We start from the raw sequence: 14,891 nt of genomic DNA, 5'->3' as shown, positions 1-14,891 counted from the left end.
TATTCTTATTATGTCATTGGGAAATGTGACTGTATATATTATTATTATACTGTACATATGTAATAGGGAAAATATACATCGGCGGTAAACCACAGAGAGAGGTTTTGTTTGCGCCGAAACCAACCTTTAATAATACCATATGGTATTGTAACAGCCGAGGACTTGTAGAAATAATACTTGTTTTTCATCCTTTTCGTATCATCATCGACTTCGGTATTTCATAATAATAATATTCCCATATTTTACTTATGGCTTATAAATAAAAAGGTTGTTTTCGGCACAAATCGTAGACTTCTCACGCTTATTATCACCATAATTTATTATGACCATGATCGGTCTTAAAACCAAAGGCTTTCCGATATAGTGACTTATTTGAATATAAAACGGTATTGCTCGGTATACGTAACGCGTGAACCCAATTTTATTTTTGAAATATTAAATTCCAAAAACATGATAGAACTCACAACCTCTATCGCCATATTAAACAATAAAAAATAAAAATAAAATAATGTTGACGAGACAAAAATAAGCGATATTAAATTTGGCATTCGGAATGAGACGAGTTATGGTTCCCAAGTATAACTTACGCAAAATGTCGGTCAAGTCAGTGGTTCGCATTGCGTGATGATCGACGGCTATATCTGATCGGAAAGCCCGCGGAGATACACACGTTAATAATAATGATTTTAATAACACATTTTTGAAATTTTATTATGGATGATTCAATAACCGTTCTTATTTTTGCGCTTGCGCAGGATCACGGCGGCGTGAATTCCGCATGGAAGGATTATTCGTCCGGCGGCGCAGGTGGACCAAACACCAACTACGCTTTCGACCAGTACGACGGAGACGAGAAACAGTCGCCGAGCTCGTTGAGCCACACGTCAACCATACCACTGACCACAAAGTTGGTGTCGCACAACGGCGGCGGTAACCATTACGCGGAATCGCGGTCGTTGCACAGGCCTTCCGCGACCACGGCCGCAGCGGCCAACGGCGGCGGCCGTCATATGCACAGCCGCCCTCCGCCACCGCCCGGCCACCAACAGCAGCTGCACCACCAGGACAGGGCGGCGGGCACTTACTCGCTGCCCAGGCCCGCGCAACAGCCACCGCACCACAACGGCGGTTACTACACGCAAAGGCCGCCCAACCGGACGTCCGCTGCGCACCACGGGCCGCCGCATCAGCAGCAGTCGAACGGGGTCCCCGGAGATCAGCTCCAACCGGACTTTTACTTCATGCCGTCGCAGAGGAAGTACTCGGGTGAGGTGGTCAGGGTGTACGTGGACTACAACACGAACCCCCGAAAATGATCGCCCCCGCGTTTCTGTTTCTTATTATACTTATAGTAATAATCATATTTTTTGTAAATATATATCCGACGATTTTTTTTTTTTAAATACATATATACATTATACATAGAAGACACACACATACCCATATTTTAATATACTCGTATACATTCAATTTCCGAGATATATTACGTTTAAAATAATATTATACGCTAGCCATTTAAATAATTTAATAACAATGTATATATATATACGCGATGTACGGTTCATATATATTGTCACGAGATAACGACATAATTAATCGTGACATGGAATTTATATCCTTCCATTTTGGTTCGTTTTGAGCTTTCAAAATCGGTCGGATATCATAACATTTCATAGTATATTTTATTTTTTTACGAAATATCATGTGCCATTTCAATCGACCGGTATAGTGTTACGCGTATGACGTTTCGCTATTAAAATTACAGCCAAACTGCTCACAGATCAAAATTCATATTATTCACTTCTTGCAGCCCATAATTATTGTTAATATACCTTTTATGTATTATATGACAGTAAATGTGTGTATGTGTGTGTGTACATAAATAGGTATAGTTATAGACAATACATATATTATACGAACACCGACGCACGTTGTTATTTACGCGTCGAGCCACTACACATTGACTGTATTTTATTTTATTATTATTATTTTTTCGATTTTATAGTCTATTGCGTAAAATAATTAATATTATTTTATAATAAGCGCGTGCGATGTGTAAACAACAACGCGACGTATTCGATGAAATATACATAGTGCAAAACTACGTCGTCAATCAATCAATATTATTATAAATTACGATTTAAGTATGTATAGATTCTTAAAATATATAGTTAGGATGAAAACTGTTTGCTCATTTAGTCGAAAAAAATCGAAATCAATATGATTTTTAAACATAATGTACGATTCGTAATATTATTACGATTGATAAGTTTTTTTTTTTTTTATGTAGAATTTAATGTGTTTGTTTGTACTTATTTATAGTTAGGCGAAAACCATAGATGAACTTTAGCGAATTAAATGTCTAATAGCTAAAATATTAACATATTATTAAAAATAGATATACGTTATACTATATTATATATTTTGTAAACTTAATTTAACCGTAAAAGTACTATATTATATAACGGCATAAGTCTATTCGCGTCGAAAATATTTTCACTGTGCAATATCAATATAATATTTATTACTATTATGTTTTTATACGCGGGTTTTGTGAAACCGGAAAAAATATTATAAGGCGTTAAATATGTTTTTATTCCGTGACTATTTTGTACATACACCAAAAGTGGCATTAAACTTTATTTCTGACGCTGTATAAACTATATACGTACGATGTAATAATATATTAATATATCTATATATAAATATAGTTAATAAAAATCATTTATTTAATACAATTTTTTTAAATTTTTTCAACCATATATGTTTTTCGGTTGGGTACCGACCTTTTATTCTAGCCAATTTTTGCGATACCGATTTTTGTAGTGCTTTTGTTTATTGAATAAGAGCGCCGAACATTAACAAAAAAATGTTAATACAATTCTGAACAAAATGTACCGAGCAACTTGAAATTTTTCCAACTCATCATACCCCAGAAATATATTCATGATTTCTTAATTTTTCTTGAAAATGAAAAATATCTAGTAGCATAGGCGTTAATGTTTGCTACACCTAAGACTAAAATAGTAGATATTACATAGTTTTAATAACCGTAGTGCATCAACCGAATTCATGTCACATAATCAGGACCGGATTAATAGAGTTTACCCGACCTGGAGCCTAGCATTCCAAAGGGCCCTTAGTCGTTACAATATTTATTACAATATCACCAATAACTAAATGTTATTTATCTAAAAAAATGATACAAGGTAATTGATTACACAGAAATATCTTTAACAATATTTAAAATATTTATAATATTTGTCAATTTTCATTACATGCTATTAATTATACAATATGTATTCTTTAAATGTCAAAATATGAATGTAATATTTTAAAGTTAACTTTATTATCTTATTTTCTCTTCTTTTTTTGAAACTCATGGCGTAATACAAATAATATAATTATGAAAATTAAAAAATTAAAAAATGTGTAAACAAAATAAAATTTTAACTTAAAATATTTTGAACTTGTTTTCAGATAGAAGGCCCTTTCTGGACCTTCAATATTTTAGGGCTTAGAGCCCGGGCTCCTAGGCTCCGCGCTTAATTCGGCAGTGCACATAATAACATTGATGTCACTATACCACACAACAGTTTTTTACGCTGTGTTTTAAATTGTATTCTTGTCTAAAAATATGTACACATATACAGTTGCATTTATGTGATCAAGATCAAACTATTCAATATTGTTGGTGGACTTTGATAATTTTATGAGCTTTCCGAGTGTGTTAAATTTTCATATTATTTTATTATTACCTATATCACTCTGATACGCATAAATCAATCGTACGTTTTTTATACACGAAAGCTCTGTTATAAATGTATGAGTAGTGCTGTAAATGTTCACCACTGTTCACACCTATATACCAGACACTGCATTTCGTACGTATCAAAAGTTATAATTACACAAATCAGTGGCGTTATAATAATTTCATATAATTATGCATATAAAAAAATCGTGCCTATATATATTTAATATTTTTGAATATCTATAGTAAAACTTACGAGAAATGGTGTATTACACTATTAAGTTTTTTGACTGAACGAAACATTTTTATTAACTCAATCCCAAATAATATTAACAAATTTTCATTTATTTATTCATGTTCTTACCGTTTATTTTAAAAAGTACTGAGAATTTTTAATTCTGATCTCCCAAAAGTATCGACTAGATCTAATTTGCTTCCAAAACTCTACATCAAAGTTTATGATCAGAGAATTTTCTACCAAACTCTTTGAGAAGTTGAAGTTGTACAATCATTTTCATATACTTCACCTAAATTACTTAAATTATTATTAGACTGAACAAATTAAAAACAAAATTTTAATTCATTTTCAAGTTAATTAATTTTATCAACAACGTTAGCATTAAAAATTGATCAGTTTTTCAAATGTATTATTCAATCAGATTATATTTGTTTATTTTAAGTGACTTATAAGCATAGCAATATGTATTAAAACGTTAAATATTTGTTTAAAGTTTATTTTTAATTTAAGATCAAAAAATGTAATTTAAAGGTAGCGTGGACATAATAAAATTAAAAGTTGAATGTTTCAGATTTATTTCGTGATAAAATAAAATATAAATACATGTGCTAGGAAATTCACTTCAATTGGTCTAAATTATGGTTTATTTAGGCTAATTTTACAAGTATGGGCCTGACAATACATACTCGATTAATTTTGCATCACAGCTCATATTGCAAACAAACATAATATTATGTAACTTAGTATAGCATTAGATTAAATATACATTTTTTGGGTCAATGTTTAGTTAGGAACTTAATATTTTTATTTTTATTTTTTTTTTTTTTTTTGGGGGGGGGGGGTTGAGGCTTCGACAACAAGGGCCATTAGCCTGTGAAACTGTGGGGGAGGGAACTGTAGGTTTGGTACTCGTGGATGTACTTAATATTTATGTATAAACAAATTAATTTACTTATTTTATTGGTAGTTAGATATGGAAATTTATTTATTATATGGACAATGACGATAGGCCAGCTGTAAAGAAGACCATCGACGTATCTATAGACGCCAATATTGTGGTTTATATGCACTGTCTTAGTCGGTAAAGCATATAATGAACTGCTCTAAAAAATAAGTAGTTAGCCGTTAAGTACAAAGCTACTCACATTAACACAATATGGTTCATATTTTTCATCATTACTCAAATTAGCAGTTACCAGTTAACCGATATATTATTTTCACCTTAATGGACTTGAGATCGAAAAATGAAACCACGACACAGATGTACCTAAATTGCCTATGAACATCGCCGTGCTATAAATTATCATGATATATTTTTATTTAATTACTGAAATAGTGAAATGCGTAAAAAATAACATATAACATACAATTTGTAAAATCAATCCAATGGTGATTCTATAATGTAGTTTAAGAATGAAAAAATGTGATTCACGTCGAATGCTGGGTATACACATATTATATTAAATATTATTGCAAGATATTTGTGCGGCCAAACAAATATTTACACCGCCATATGTCTGTTAATTATTTCATGTAAATCAATTTATCAATTTGTAAAATATTATAAAACGTTCATACGATTAAAATAAGAAGAAAACAAAAACACCTATACCAAACCAATGAGTGGTGTGATAAGAAATTATTTTACTTTAGAAAATATTTATTTTACAATTAAAACAATGTTTTTGGTTAAATTTCGACAACTGGACGTTACTTCGAGTTATTATAATTTCGTCATAAACGCGGACAGTTGTTGCAACTTAATAATACTATTCAAATTGCGCTATACGGTCCGACGCGATTACAATGTATAAATATATATATATAATATATATTTCTCTCGTCGCACTCGGCCAAGGTCGACTTGACAGCTCAATCTAGGCGTTTTCTTTTCTCGTGGTTTAAGAAAAAATATTCAATTTTAATATGAGCGAGTACCATTCTCCCGTATTATGTACGTGTAATAATTATACTTCGATATTTTAGTGCACCGTCGTCGATCGTATAATATATTGTGGTCCTACGTTATCACAACCGACTACCGACCGCAGGTAAGTGCGACAATATTAATTCTACGATTGTTATCATTATTATCATTGTAGATTAGTATGTCAGTGTGTTGTATTACTAATGTACTGCCTTTATTATGATCACTGCGTAACAATAATCATTCGGTCGCGGAAAAGTGTGCATGATATTATGGTATCGACATAAACAAGCACGGACGCAATGGAATATTTTCGCGTAAAATAATTAATAATAGTCGTACTGTTTATCGTCCGATTTGTCCGTGGCTATTATGTGATTATACCTACTATTACATTGTGTGTCTAAAACGACTAAAACGCTCGCTTGTGTGTGACACTATGAATAATATTGCAGCGCACGTCAATAATATTCTCACGCGAATTTTATCAAGTCCGACCCGCACGCAAAACACGCATGTGTATGTAATACTATGTATTTTAATATATTTACGTGAAACCGACGACGACCTAGACTAGTTACTAGTGTCATATTATTATCGTCCCAATCTGTACTCTGCAAGATAGGTGCATAGTATACATAATGCGACATCATCCCCTCGAACTCTTTTCCACACAGCTGTTTCAGCAGTCTGTACGCACCGTTCCTGCAACAATGTCCATGTACAATGATCAATATTAATATACAATATATAGAGATGCTGCGATATAAAATAGACTATTGTAAATTTCCGATCAATATGTATATATTGCAGACATTTTAAATCAGTGTACTTCACACTGCTCAAAAACAAAAATAAATTATTATTAAACGAAAAATCAATATAATAATCATCTTTGTAATACCTTTAGTGCTAAATACAATTATATTATAATACATAATAGTAGAAACAAATATTGTCTTAATTTATAATGTTTATCTGGGATAGAATGAGTAAAAAAATGCGTATTGTCCGCGAACTTTTGGCCACAGATTTAGATATTTTTGTACATAATACATGTTTATATATTATGTATGAATGTGTATTGTGTGTTTTATATAATAGACTATATTATTATAGAGTCAGGAAGAAATTCCGCTGCAGTAATATTATACTATAATTTTCTATGATTCATCGCATATGTAGTTGCATAACGATATAATAGGCACCTACTGCAAACGGTCGTCGGAGAAAAATTATTATTGTCGATAAAATATATTCGTACGTAAAGCATTACCATTGCTATTGTAACTTGTCGCTATGCATAACATTGCCCATGGATAATTTTTTTTTTTGCTTTTATATGCCTAGTTATATTGGTGACGGCAATGTAGACAACGCTGCATTACTGTGCTTACCTACAATGGAATAAATAAAGCTTAATGTTTCCGTAATTTCACATAGTGCGTGGAGTACATAATAAAGATGTGGACAATTTTATGTTTAGGAATTAGGTGTATAATAGTACAATATAGTAAGTATCAATGTATTATATATATGCTCATAGGCTTTAAAACGTAATTCATAAATTAATATGGATCAAATTTTCAAAAAATAAACTTTAGATGTGTTGTATATATAAACTGTTTGATTAGAGTGTCGATGATAATAATTATATGGACATGAAATTTAGGTATATAATTATTTTGTATTTGTAAACAACACTTTATTACGTTACAATAAAATATTGAATTATGAAAGTATTAAATTATTAAAACAGCATTTTCAAGCGTGGTATTTTCGTGCGGTTTAGTAGATAACAGGTGTTATTAATATTTAATAATAGTTTAATACTGTAAAAATATAAAATCACTCAAACAGACTAACTACGTACTATACCTACCTACTAAATTGATCATGGGTACGTGCTTGTACGGTGTACTTAATCATTTTCTCGAATCACAACCTCGAGAGCCCTGCGACAATCAGGAGGAAGGTAACATCACAGTTTTAATATTTATATCTAGTATCATATTCTCCAGCTCTTTTAAGAGTAAGAAACGACACAGACATTTAACTTTAACTCTCAATTCGATTATAATTTTTAATATAAAAATATTTACAGGGTTCTGTATTTAATTATATTCTTATTCATATTTATATATTTCACTTTTTATTTTACTTTATTCATTTTTTTTTTTGCGTTATTACAACAGATAATGTATATGTATATTGTGAGTGTAAAAAATTAAATTAATTTAAAATTTAAACTTCATGCTAACTTTTGGGAAGTGATTTACCTAAAGTTCTTTGTTAAATACAAAAATAATACACAACAAATTTATCTATCTATGTAATGAAAAATTATGTTTTAAATTCCCAATACTTTACAAAAGCGACGGGAAAAGCAAAAGAAAAACGAGAATTTTTAATTATAATACATTTTTGGACAAACCGGATTTTGTTTTGCATGATGGTGTAACTAAAAAAAAACCTACTTAGATATTACCTTTAAGTTAATAGTAAAATTATAAATAAGATAAAATATATATAATGAACGTATTTTAATATGTATACGAGATATAACGTTTCGATGTTGATAGTTTACCATTTGCACTTAAAATGATCTTTTTTGTACCAATTAAGCTCAAAACATTTTAGGATCGATAGACTAATATTTATTATATTGAATTATTTTCTAGGTGAATTAATAAAATTATTGAAACGGTCCATATTGTAACGTCAAACACTACTCAAACGAATACCATAAGTATATCTAAAAAAGTATTTTTAACTATACACTTTTTGACTGTTAAAATTCTGTAAATAAACAGAGTTAATTACTAAATTATAAATAAATGAACATATTGTACATATAAAAGTATCTGGTAGGTATCATCCATTCTATAAGTAATAAAATAATAATAATAATAATAATGTTACTAATGTTAGCAATGTGACACTATTAGAACAATAAATATAAGTATGCTTAACAAAAATGATAATGAAAACACTGAAAAAGTGAAAACTTGTTTTCGTCTATCACTCTAATTCATATAATGGTAGGTATTTAGTATTGACGATAATGAAATACATGCTTCACCAGTGCATAGATAATATTATAAAATTCTGTCGGCAAATCAACTATCAGCTATTTCGAAAACAAAAATTACTTAACTATGGCAGGAGCAGAGTCACAAATTAATCAATTTATCAATATTAATAATTTTAATTTTCAAGCTATAAATTATTGTTATTATATAACATAAATAAGTAGAAAACTAAAAGGCAAGCACAAATTGGCATAATGATGGTAAAACTAAAGAGCGCGATAGTTGGTATACTGACCATAAAATATTAATTTTGTTTAAGGCACAACTACTGGTCTATGTCCACGATGTTGTCGACTATTACTATCCCTTTATTATACGGTACACAGTGGCGGCGTGATAGGGTGTTTCATGAGGCAATTGCCTCACGACCGATTAGGTGGTGGTACCTCCTTGAATGGATATTAAAATACACATGTGGTCAAGTGGTCAACTAATACTATTTATACTAATTATATAATAATTAGGATAATTTGTACCTCACGGTTACTGGAAAGTGGAAATACACTATGTGTAGTGTGTACTATAACGTGGTATCGTGGTAACTGCACGAAACCGGAAACACTATAAAGTTGTATCGTTATTATTTTATTAATATATTATAAAATATAAGTTATGAAGCGTCTGTGTGATAATATTTAGGTGGTGGTGGTCGAGCATATATACTTGCCTCATGAAATAAAATAGTTCACGCCGCCACTGACGGTACACAATACTATATCACTGTTGATGGTTAAAATATCGGCTAAATAATTTAATATTTCGACTAAAATAGACACAATTTTAGTCCAAAAATATATTTATGGTAAAACGGAATTTTGAAATCTTTCAAAACAGCTAGTATCTAATATTTGAAAGATATTGGATCCGGCCAAATGTTCAAATCAGCATACCATCCACTTTTTACAAACCTGTTATTATGGTCTATGGATATATTAATATATTATCTTTAGAACACAAAGTCCAATAACTCAAATATCACTTGTTTGAATTTGTATTTACAGGGATATTTACCTAGATTGGCTAGCTTTATAAAATGTTCAATAGGTATAATATTTTCATCAGCATAACAATTTATTGAAAAAAACGGCAATTATTAATTGAAAATTTTCCTAACCCTCAAAAAACTCCTAAATAAGTTCCGAGCCTTGCTTATAACTATAGCTTCCTCGGTTCAGTCGGTTCTTTCTCGCGTGAAACAGTTTTAGTCATATTTCGCACTTGTAAGACGGAGACAACACATGCGGATGTGTCGTCCTCTTAAGACTTAACTATATATAAGATAATTTTACAATTATTATTGTAATATTATCAACTGACGACTATCCATAAATGACATCGCGTAATACATACCTAATAATACTAATAAATTATTATTAATAATTGATCGATGTGTAGAAGTGTAGTATAGTATAAATGCGGTATCAATGCTTTAGGGAATGTTATCGTGATTGCAACGATCAATCAGAATACGATAAAGGCACACGACACGACAGACGACGTTGCGCGTGATACAGCCTTATCGGCATAATTACCTGTCGTTATCTTTACACCTACTTAATTGTTATTCGTTACCTAATCGTTTTTAGATCATGAAAATCGCCAACGAAATTATATTAAATAATAAATATTCATTATTGTTCATAAAAGAAACTTGATAATATTTTAAATTTCAATGGTAATAAAATAATTTATCTTACGAATGTTTGATGTTTACTAACAACGTATACTGTACAGTGTACACATTAAAACATGCGTACATTCAAAAAATTAATAAAAATAAAAAAATGATCATACGTCATAGTATTGTCTAAAGAATACATATTTATTAGTTACAGTCCATTCGGCAGTGGTGTCATTATATCGAGCTGTCACAGCCCGGCTGTGCAGTGTGCGAAGTGCGATTACTGCGATTACTGCGATCACCTACAAAACGCTTTCTCGAATCCCGATTGCCACCACCACCGCGGTACCAGAATAGACGTGCGAGGCCTTGATGGTGATATCATTCTGACAGCGTTAACGCGGTTACGGTAGCAGTGGGGTGGTCGTTAACATATGTTTAGATAACAAAGGCCAGAGATAACGCTGATGTTATTGTTGTAGTAAATGATTTTCCCAGAGCCGTGCGTACGCGTTACTGTATTTGTTGTAAATTCCGTTGATCTAGTGAACGATAAAATCGTCAATTGAATAAATAATATTCATAATATATCTCATAAGTTTTTGCCAGCGTCATCGTCGAGTTGATATCACCCCGTCTCCGAAAAGATCTTTGAGACGACTTTCGTGTACAGGGAAATCGGTGGAACCGTCTTGGACCAGCTAGCTATAGTCTCCGTGAGGTTATGCGACAGGCGACCGACGTGAAATCCGTCTTCAGCTGCTAAATTATCGAACCGCCGTCATGTCCAAGACATCCGGTTCGGCCGCGTCCGGTTCGTCATCGTCGTCGTCGCAGCAGCAAGTGTCCGGAGTCGCCGCTGTGCCAGCTGAGGATAATTTCGACTTTCTGTTCAAAATCGTGCTAATCGGCGACTGCGGCACTGGCAAGACATGCGTTGTTCAGCGGTTCAAGAGTGGCACATATGCCGAAAACCAAGGCAACACCATTGGCGTTGACTTTTCCATGAAGACCATCAAAATCGATGGCAAAAAAGTCAAAGTAATTATCGCCTCTTTGTCTGTGACACTATGCGATCATGTATAGATGTCCGTAATAATGAAATCACCTTAAGGCGTACTTACTGTAGTTTTATGTTACAGCTCCAAATATGGGATACGGCCGGCCACGAGAGGTTTCGAACAATAACACAGAGTTATTATCGCTCAGCTAATGGGGTGCTACTAGGTAAGCCTTGTTAACATCACAATACAGTACAATTTATAATTTTGTCATTATAATATTATGTTTTATAGTGTACGACATTACAAAACGTGCTACTTTCCTGAATTTACAGAGATGGGTTGAAGAAGTACGTCGATATACTTCGTCTAATGTTTTGCTCGTATTGATTGGTAATTTTTACAATGTTTTTTTTATATTAAATATTACACTTTTAAGTGGTCTCCCTTGATTTCCTCATAAATAATTTACTGGATAATAGGTATTTATTCCAATTAATGAATATACAAAAGCTGTAGCTAGATTATAAATAATTTACAAAATATGTAGGAAATTAATAAAAAAATATTTATAATAATCCAAAATAAAACCTAAAAACTAATAATTGTATATTAGATATAATATTATACATTTTATACTTTAAATATCTGTATGATATACTTAAAATTATTTGCAATGCCTATAATTTCTAGGTATCTTATCATAAAAATAGATTTTATATTATAAATTATATTTCAGCTATTTACCTATACAAACAATTAAAATGAAACAAACCTATATGATTGATAAATTGGTCTTTGCGATCTATTGTTTGATGAAATGATTACGTTGTTGTGTGGTGAATTATTTGTAGTAATCAATTGATGTGTTTCTATTTTAATTTGTCACAATAGTATTACCTGCTTTCTATCAATTAAAACTACATTTGGGTGTAGTGGCTGGGTGGATTAAGGTTTTGGTTGGTCATGGGCGACATCACTTTCCGGGCAGTTCACGCTGTTTGGAAAGAGAAGCCCCCCCCCCCCCCCACACACACACACACACACGGGCATAGCAGAAACCTACGGGTGCCCACCAGAATTTCTGTCAAAAACACACACATGTACCAAAAACTTACTCAACTTAAAACCCTATAGTACCCTCCCTACACCTAATGGCCTATGTTGCCGCGGGTTAACTAAATAAAAAAAAAAAAATAATTAAATAAAACTACATTTACATTTTAAATCTATGTATGTAGGTAACAAATGTGACCTAGAGGAGAACCGCCAGGTGGAGTTGTCTGAAGCAGATGCAATGTGCGAATACTTTCCTGAATTATTGTCTGTGCTAGAAACTTCAGCTAAGGAAAATAAAAACATTGAAGAAGCATTTGTCACAATTGCTTCTGAACTTAAGGTATGTGTTAGAATTTTATTATTTGTTAACAGTTCATTCAATAAGAATTTTTACAGAGACGTCATGATCAAAGTGCTCATATAGAAGATGAACCTAATCCTGTCATCAGCTTGAGTGAAGGCGAAAATGTTCAAAAATGTAAAGGCTGTACATTGTTATAAGCTAATATTGTAACATGCTACAGTAGAACAAATCAATATTTGATCATTATAATTCTAAAACCCAAAGACGAAAATGTTTAATTAATTAATTATGCATTCATAATCTTATGGTAACACACTTGTTTAATATGAAACATTTAAAGTTTTATTTAGATTGTATTTAAAAATAAAAAAATATGAGGATAGGGACAGATCATCCCAGAATTTATATACACATTTATGATCCGCGTTAATGCTGTATTTAATTTTATCTTTCTTAACTTGCAATAATTATTCATGTACTTGGACCTCACATTGTTAATCATTCAATCATGTACTATAATATATAATATAAAATAAGATTCTTAAATAGTTTTATGGGGGACCATGGTCATAAATGTTTTTTTCAAGTATCTCACAAGGTCCACAGGTGTATCTATCTTAGAATTATTTTTATCAGTAGATAATTTATTATTGTAGAGTATCAATGATGATTTTTATTTTATTAATCGCTATCGTATTTTAGGATATTGTGTTTGTGATATTATTCATACAACATTTAAGTATCCTGTATCGATATTCTGTAAATAGATATATGTCCTTATCGAGAATATTCGCAGTTTTTTATTTTCTTTTGTTTAATAATTTAATTTTTGAGTGGATGATTTTATTTTATTTTAATTATTACATACATGGTTTTTTTTCTTTAAAAAATTAGATAAATATATCTGTATGTTAATTAAATTTATATTTATACGCATATACATACATTTGTATAACATATTTATTAATTATTACCATATTTTTTAAAAGCACCTCTAATAATATGGTGAAGGTATTTGAATATTTTTTTTTTATTATTATTATTACGTGTAGTGAGAGTAGGGAAATATTAATAATTCTATTATAATATACTTAATACTAATAACTAGTCATGTGAGAATGTTTATTGTAGCAGTTCCTTTCATTGGTTAAAGTGTTTATGATGATAATTTCCCCCCTAAAAATTTGTGATTTTTAATGTTTTACGTGAGATGTATGGTGGAAATTTGTATGTACAATATTATATATCTAAAAAAAAATATTATTGTTTAACTTTTCAATTTTATAGATGTTTTATTATAATTACCTAGCTATTTTTTAATTCCAAAATATTTTATGTTTTTTTTTTTTCCAAAGAATTATCTCAGATTTTATTATTATTATTACTATTATTATTATTAATTGTATTTTATTATTTTTTTACCAATGTGTGCTGTTGTGTTTTACGTTTATGGAAGTGATGGCTACCAATAATCAGAAACAAAGAATTCAAACGAAGGCTCGAGGCGGGAAATTACATAATATTATAATAATTGTCTTTATATTAATATTACAATATTTAATTATATTGTATGTCTAACAATAAAGAGTTTTATTTTTTTTTAAATATTAAATGTTAGAATACTAGACATCTAATTTAATAAACTAACTATTAAACTTAAAACATTTAGACAAAGTTGGTGATTATGTATTATTATTATTTTAAACATTCTTGCTCACTTGTGAAAAAAAAATTCTTTTCTTTCCCTACCTCACCTTCCAATTGTAGAGGTCATTATGATATACTTATTATCAGTTATTTAATGGCTATATTACACTGTTTAGTATATGCAAAATCAATGAACATTTACATCCGTATTAATTAAACACAATAATGTATTTTACTATATTATTGTTATT

At 30.7% G+C, this 14,891-nt stretch overlaps 2 protein-coding genes across 3 annotated transcripts in view; both read left to right on the top strand.

Annotated features, from left to right (window-relative positions):
- nahoda (DOMON-like domain-containing protein nahoda) overlaps positions 1-2,738 on the top strand; it is a 47,681-nt gene extending 44,943 nt beyond the window's left edge. The window contains exon 20 of one of the 2 annotated variants that reach the window (XR_016190152.1): positions 756-896. Coding sequence is in view for 1 of the 2 variants with exons in the window: in XM_015511386.2 (XP_015366872.2) it covers positions 756-1,316 (561 nt within the window). In the remaining variant the exon portion in view is untranslated. Of the gene's footprint in view, positions 1-755 lie in introns of both variants that reach the window. The other variant, XM_015511386.2, reaches the window with a different exon arrangement.
- Positions 2,739-11,094: 8,356 nt separating this feature from the next.
- On the top strand, positions 11,095-14,667 carry Rab19 (RAS oncogene family member Rab19). The gene is made up of 5 exons (XM_089220377.1): positions 11,095-11,670; positions 11,772-11,856; positions 11,925-12,023; positions 12,872-13,029; positions 13,086-14,667. The coding sequence occupies exons 1-5, from the start codon at positions 11,413-11,415 to the stop codon at positions 13,188-13,190; spliced, it is 705 nt and encodes a 234-aa protein (XP_089076503.1). The 5' UTR covers positions 11,095-11,412; the 3' UTR covers positions 13,191-14,667.
- Positions 14,668-14,891: the final 224 nt, after the last annotated feature.

This window comes from Diuraphis noxia, unplaced genomic scaffold, assembly GCF_037042655.1.
Source record: "Diuraphis noxia isolate RWA-SAM2 unplaced genomic scaffold, SU_Dnox_SAM2 contig0002, whole genome shotgun sequence".
NCBI lineage: Eukaryota > Metazoa > Arthropoda > Insecta > Hemiptera > Aphididae > Diuraphis > Diuraphis noxia.
Note: the sequence above shows the minus strand (reverse complement) of the source record. Positions and strands in the feature narration are given on the sequence as shown.

Coding starts and splice junctions, on each gene's coding strand:
- Rab19 (XM_089220377.1), top strand. CDS start 11,413: ATGTCCAAGACATCCGGTTCGGCCGCGTCCGGTTCGTCATCGTCGTCG. Junction 11,671..11,771: donor TCGATGGCAAAAAAGTCAAA/GTAATTATCGCC, acceptor TTTATGTTACAG/CTCCAAATATGGGATACGGC. Junction 13,030..13,085: donor CAATTGCTTCTGAACTTAAG/GTATGTGTTAGA, acceptor GAATTTTTACAG/AGACGTCATGATCAAAGTGC.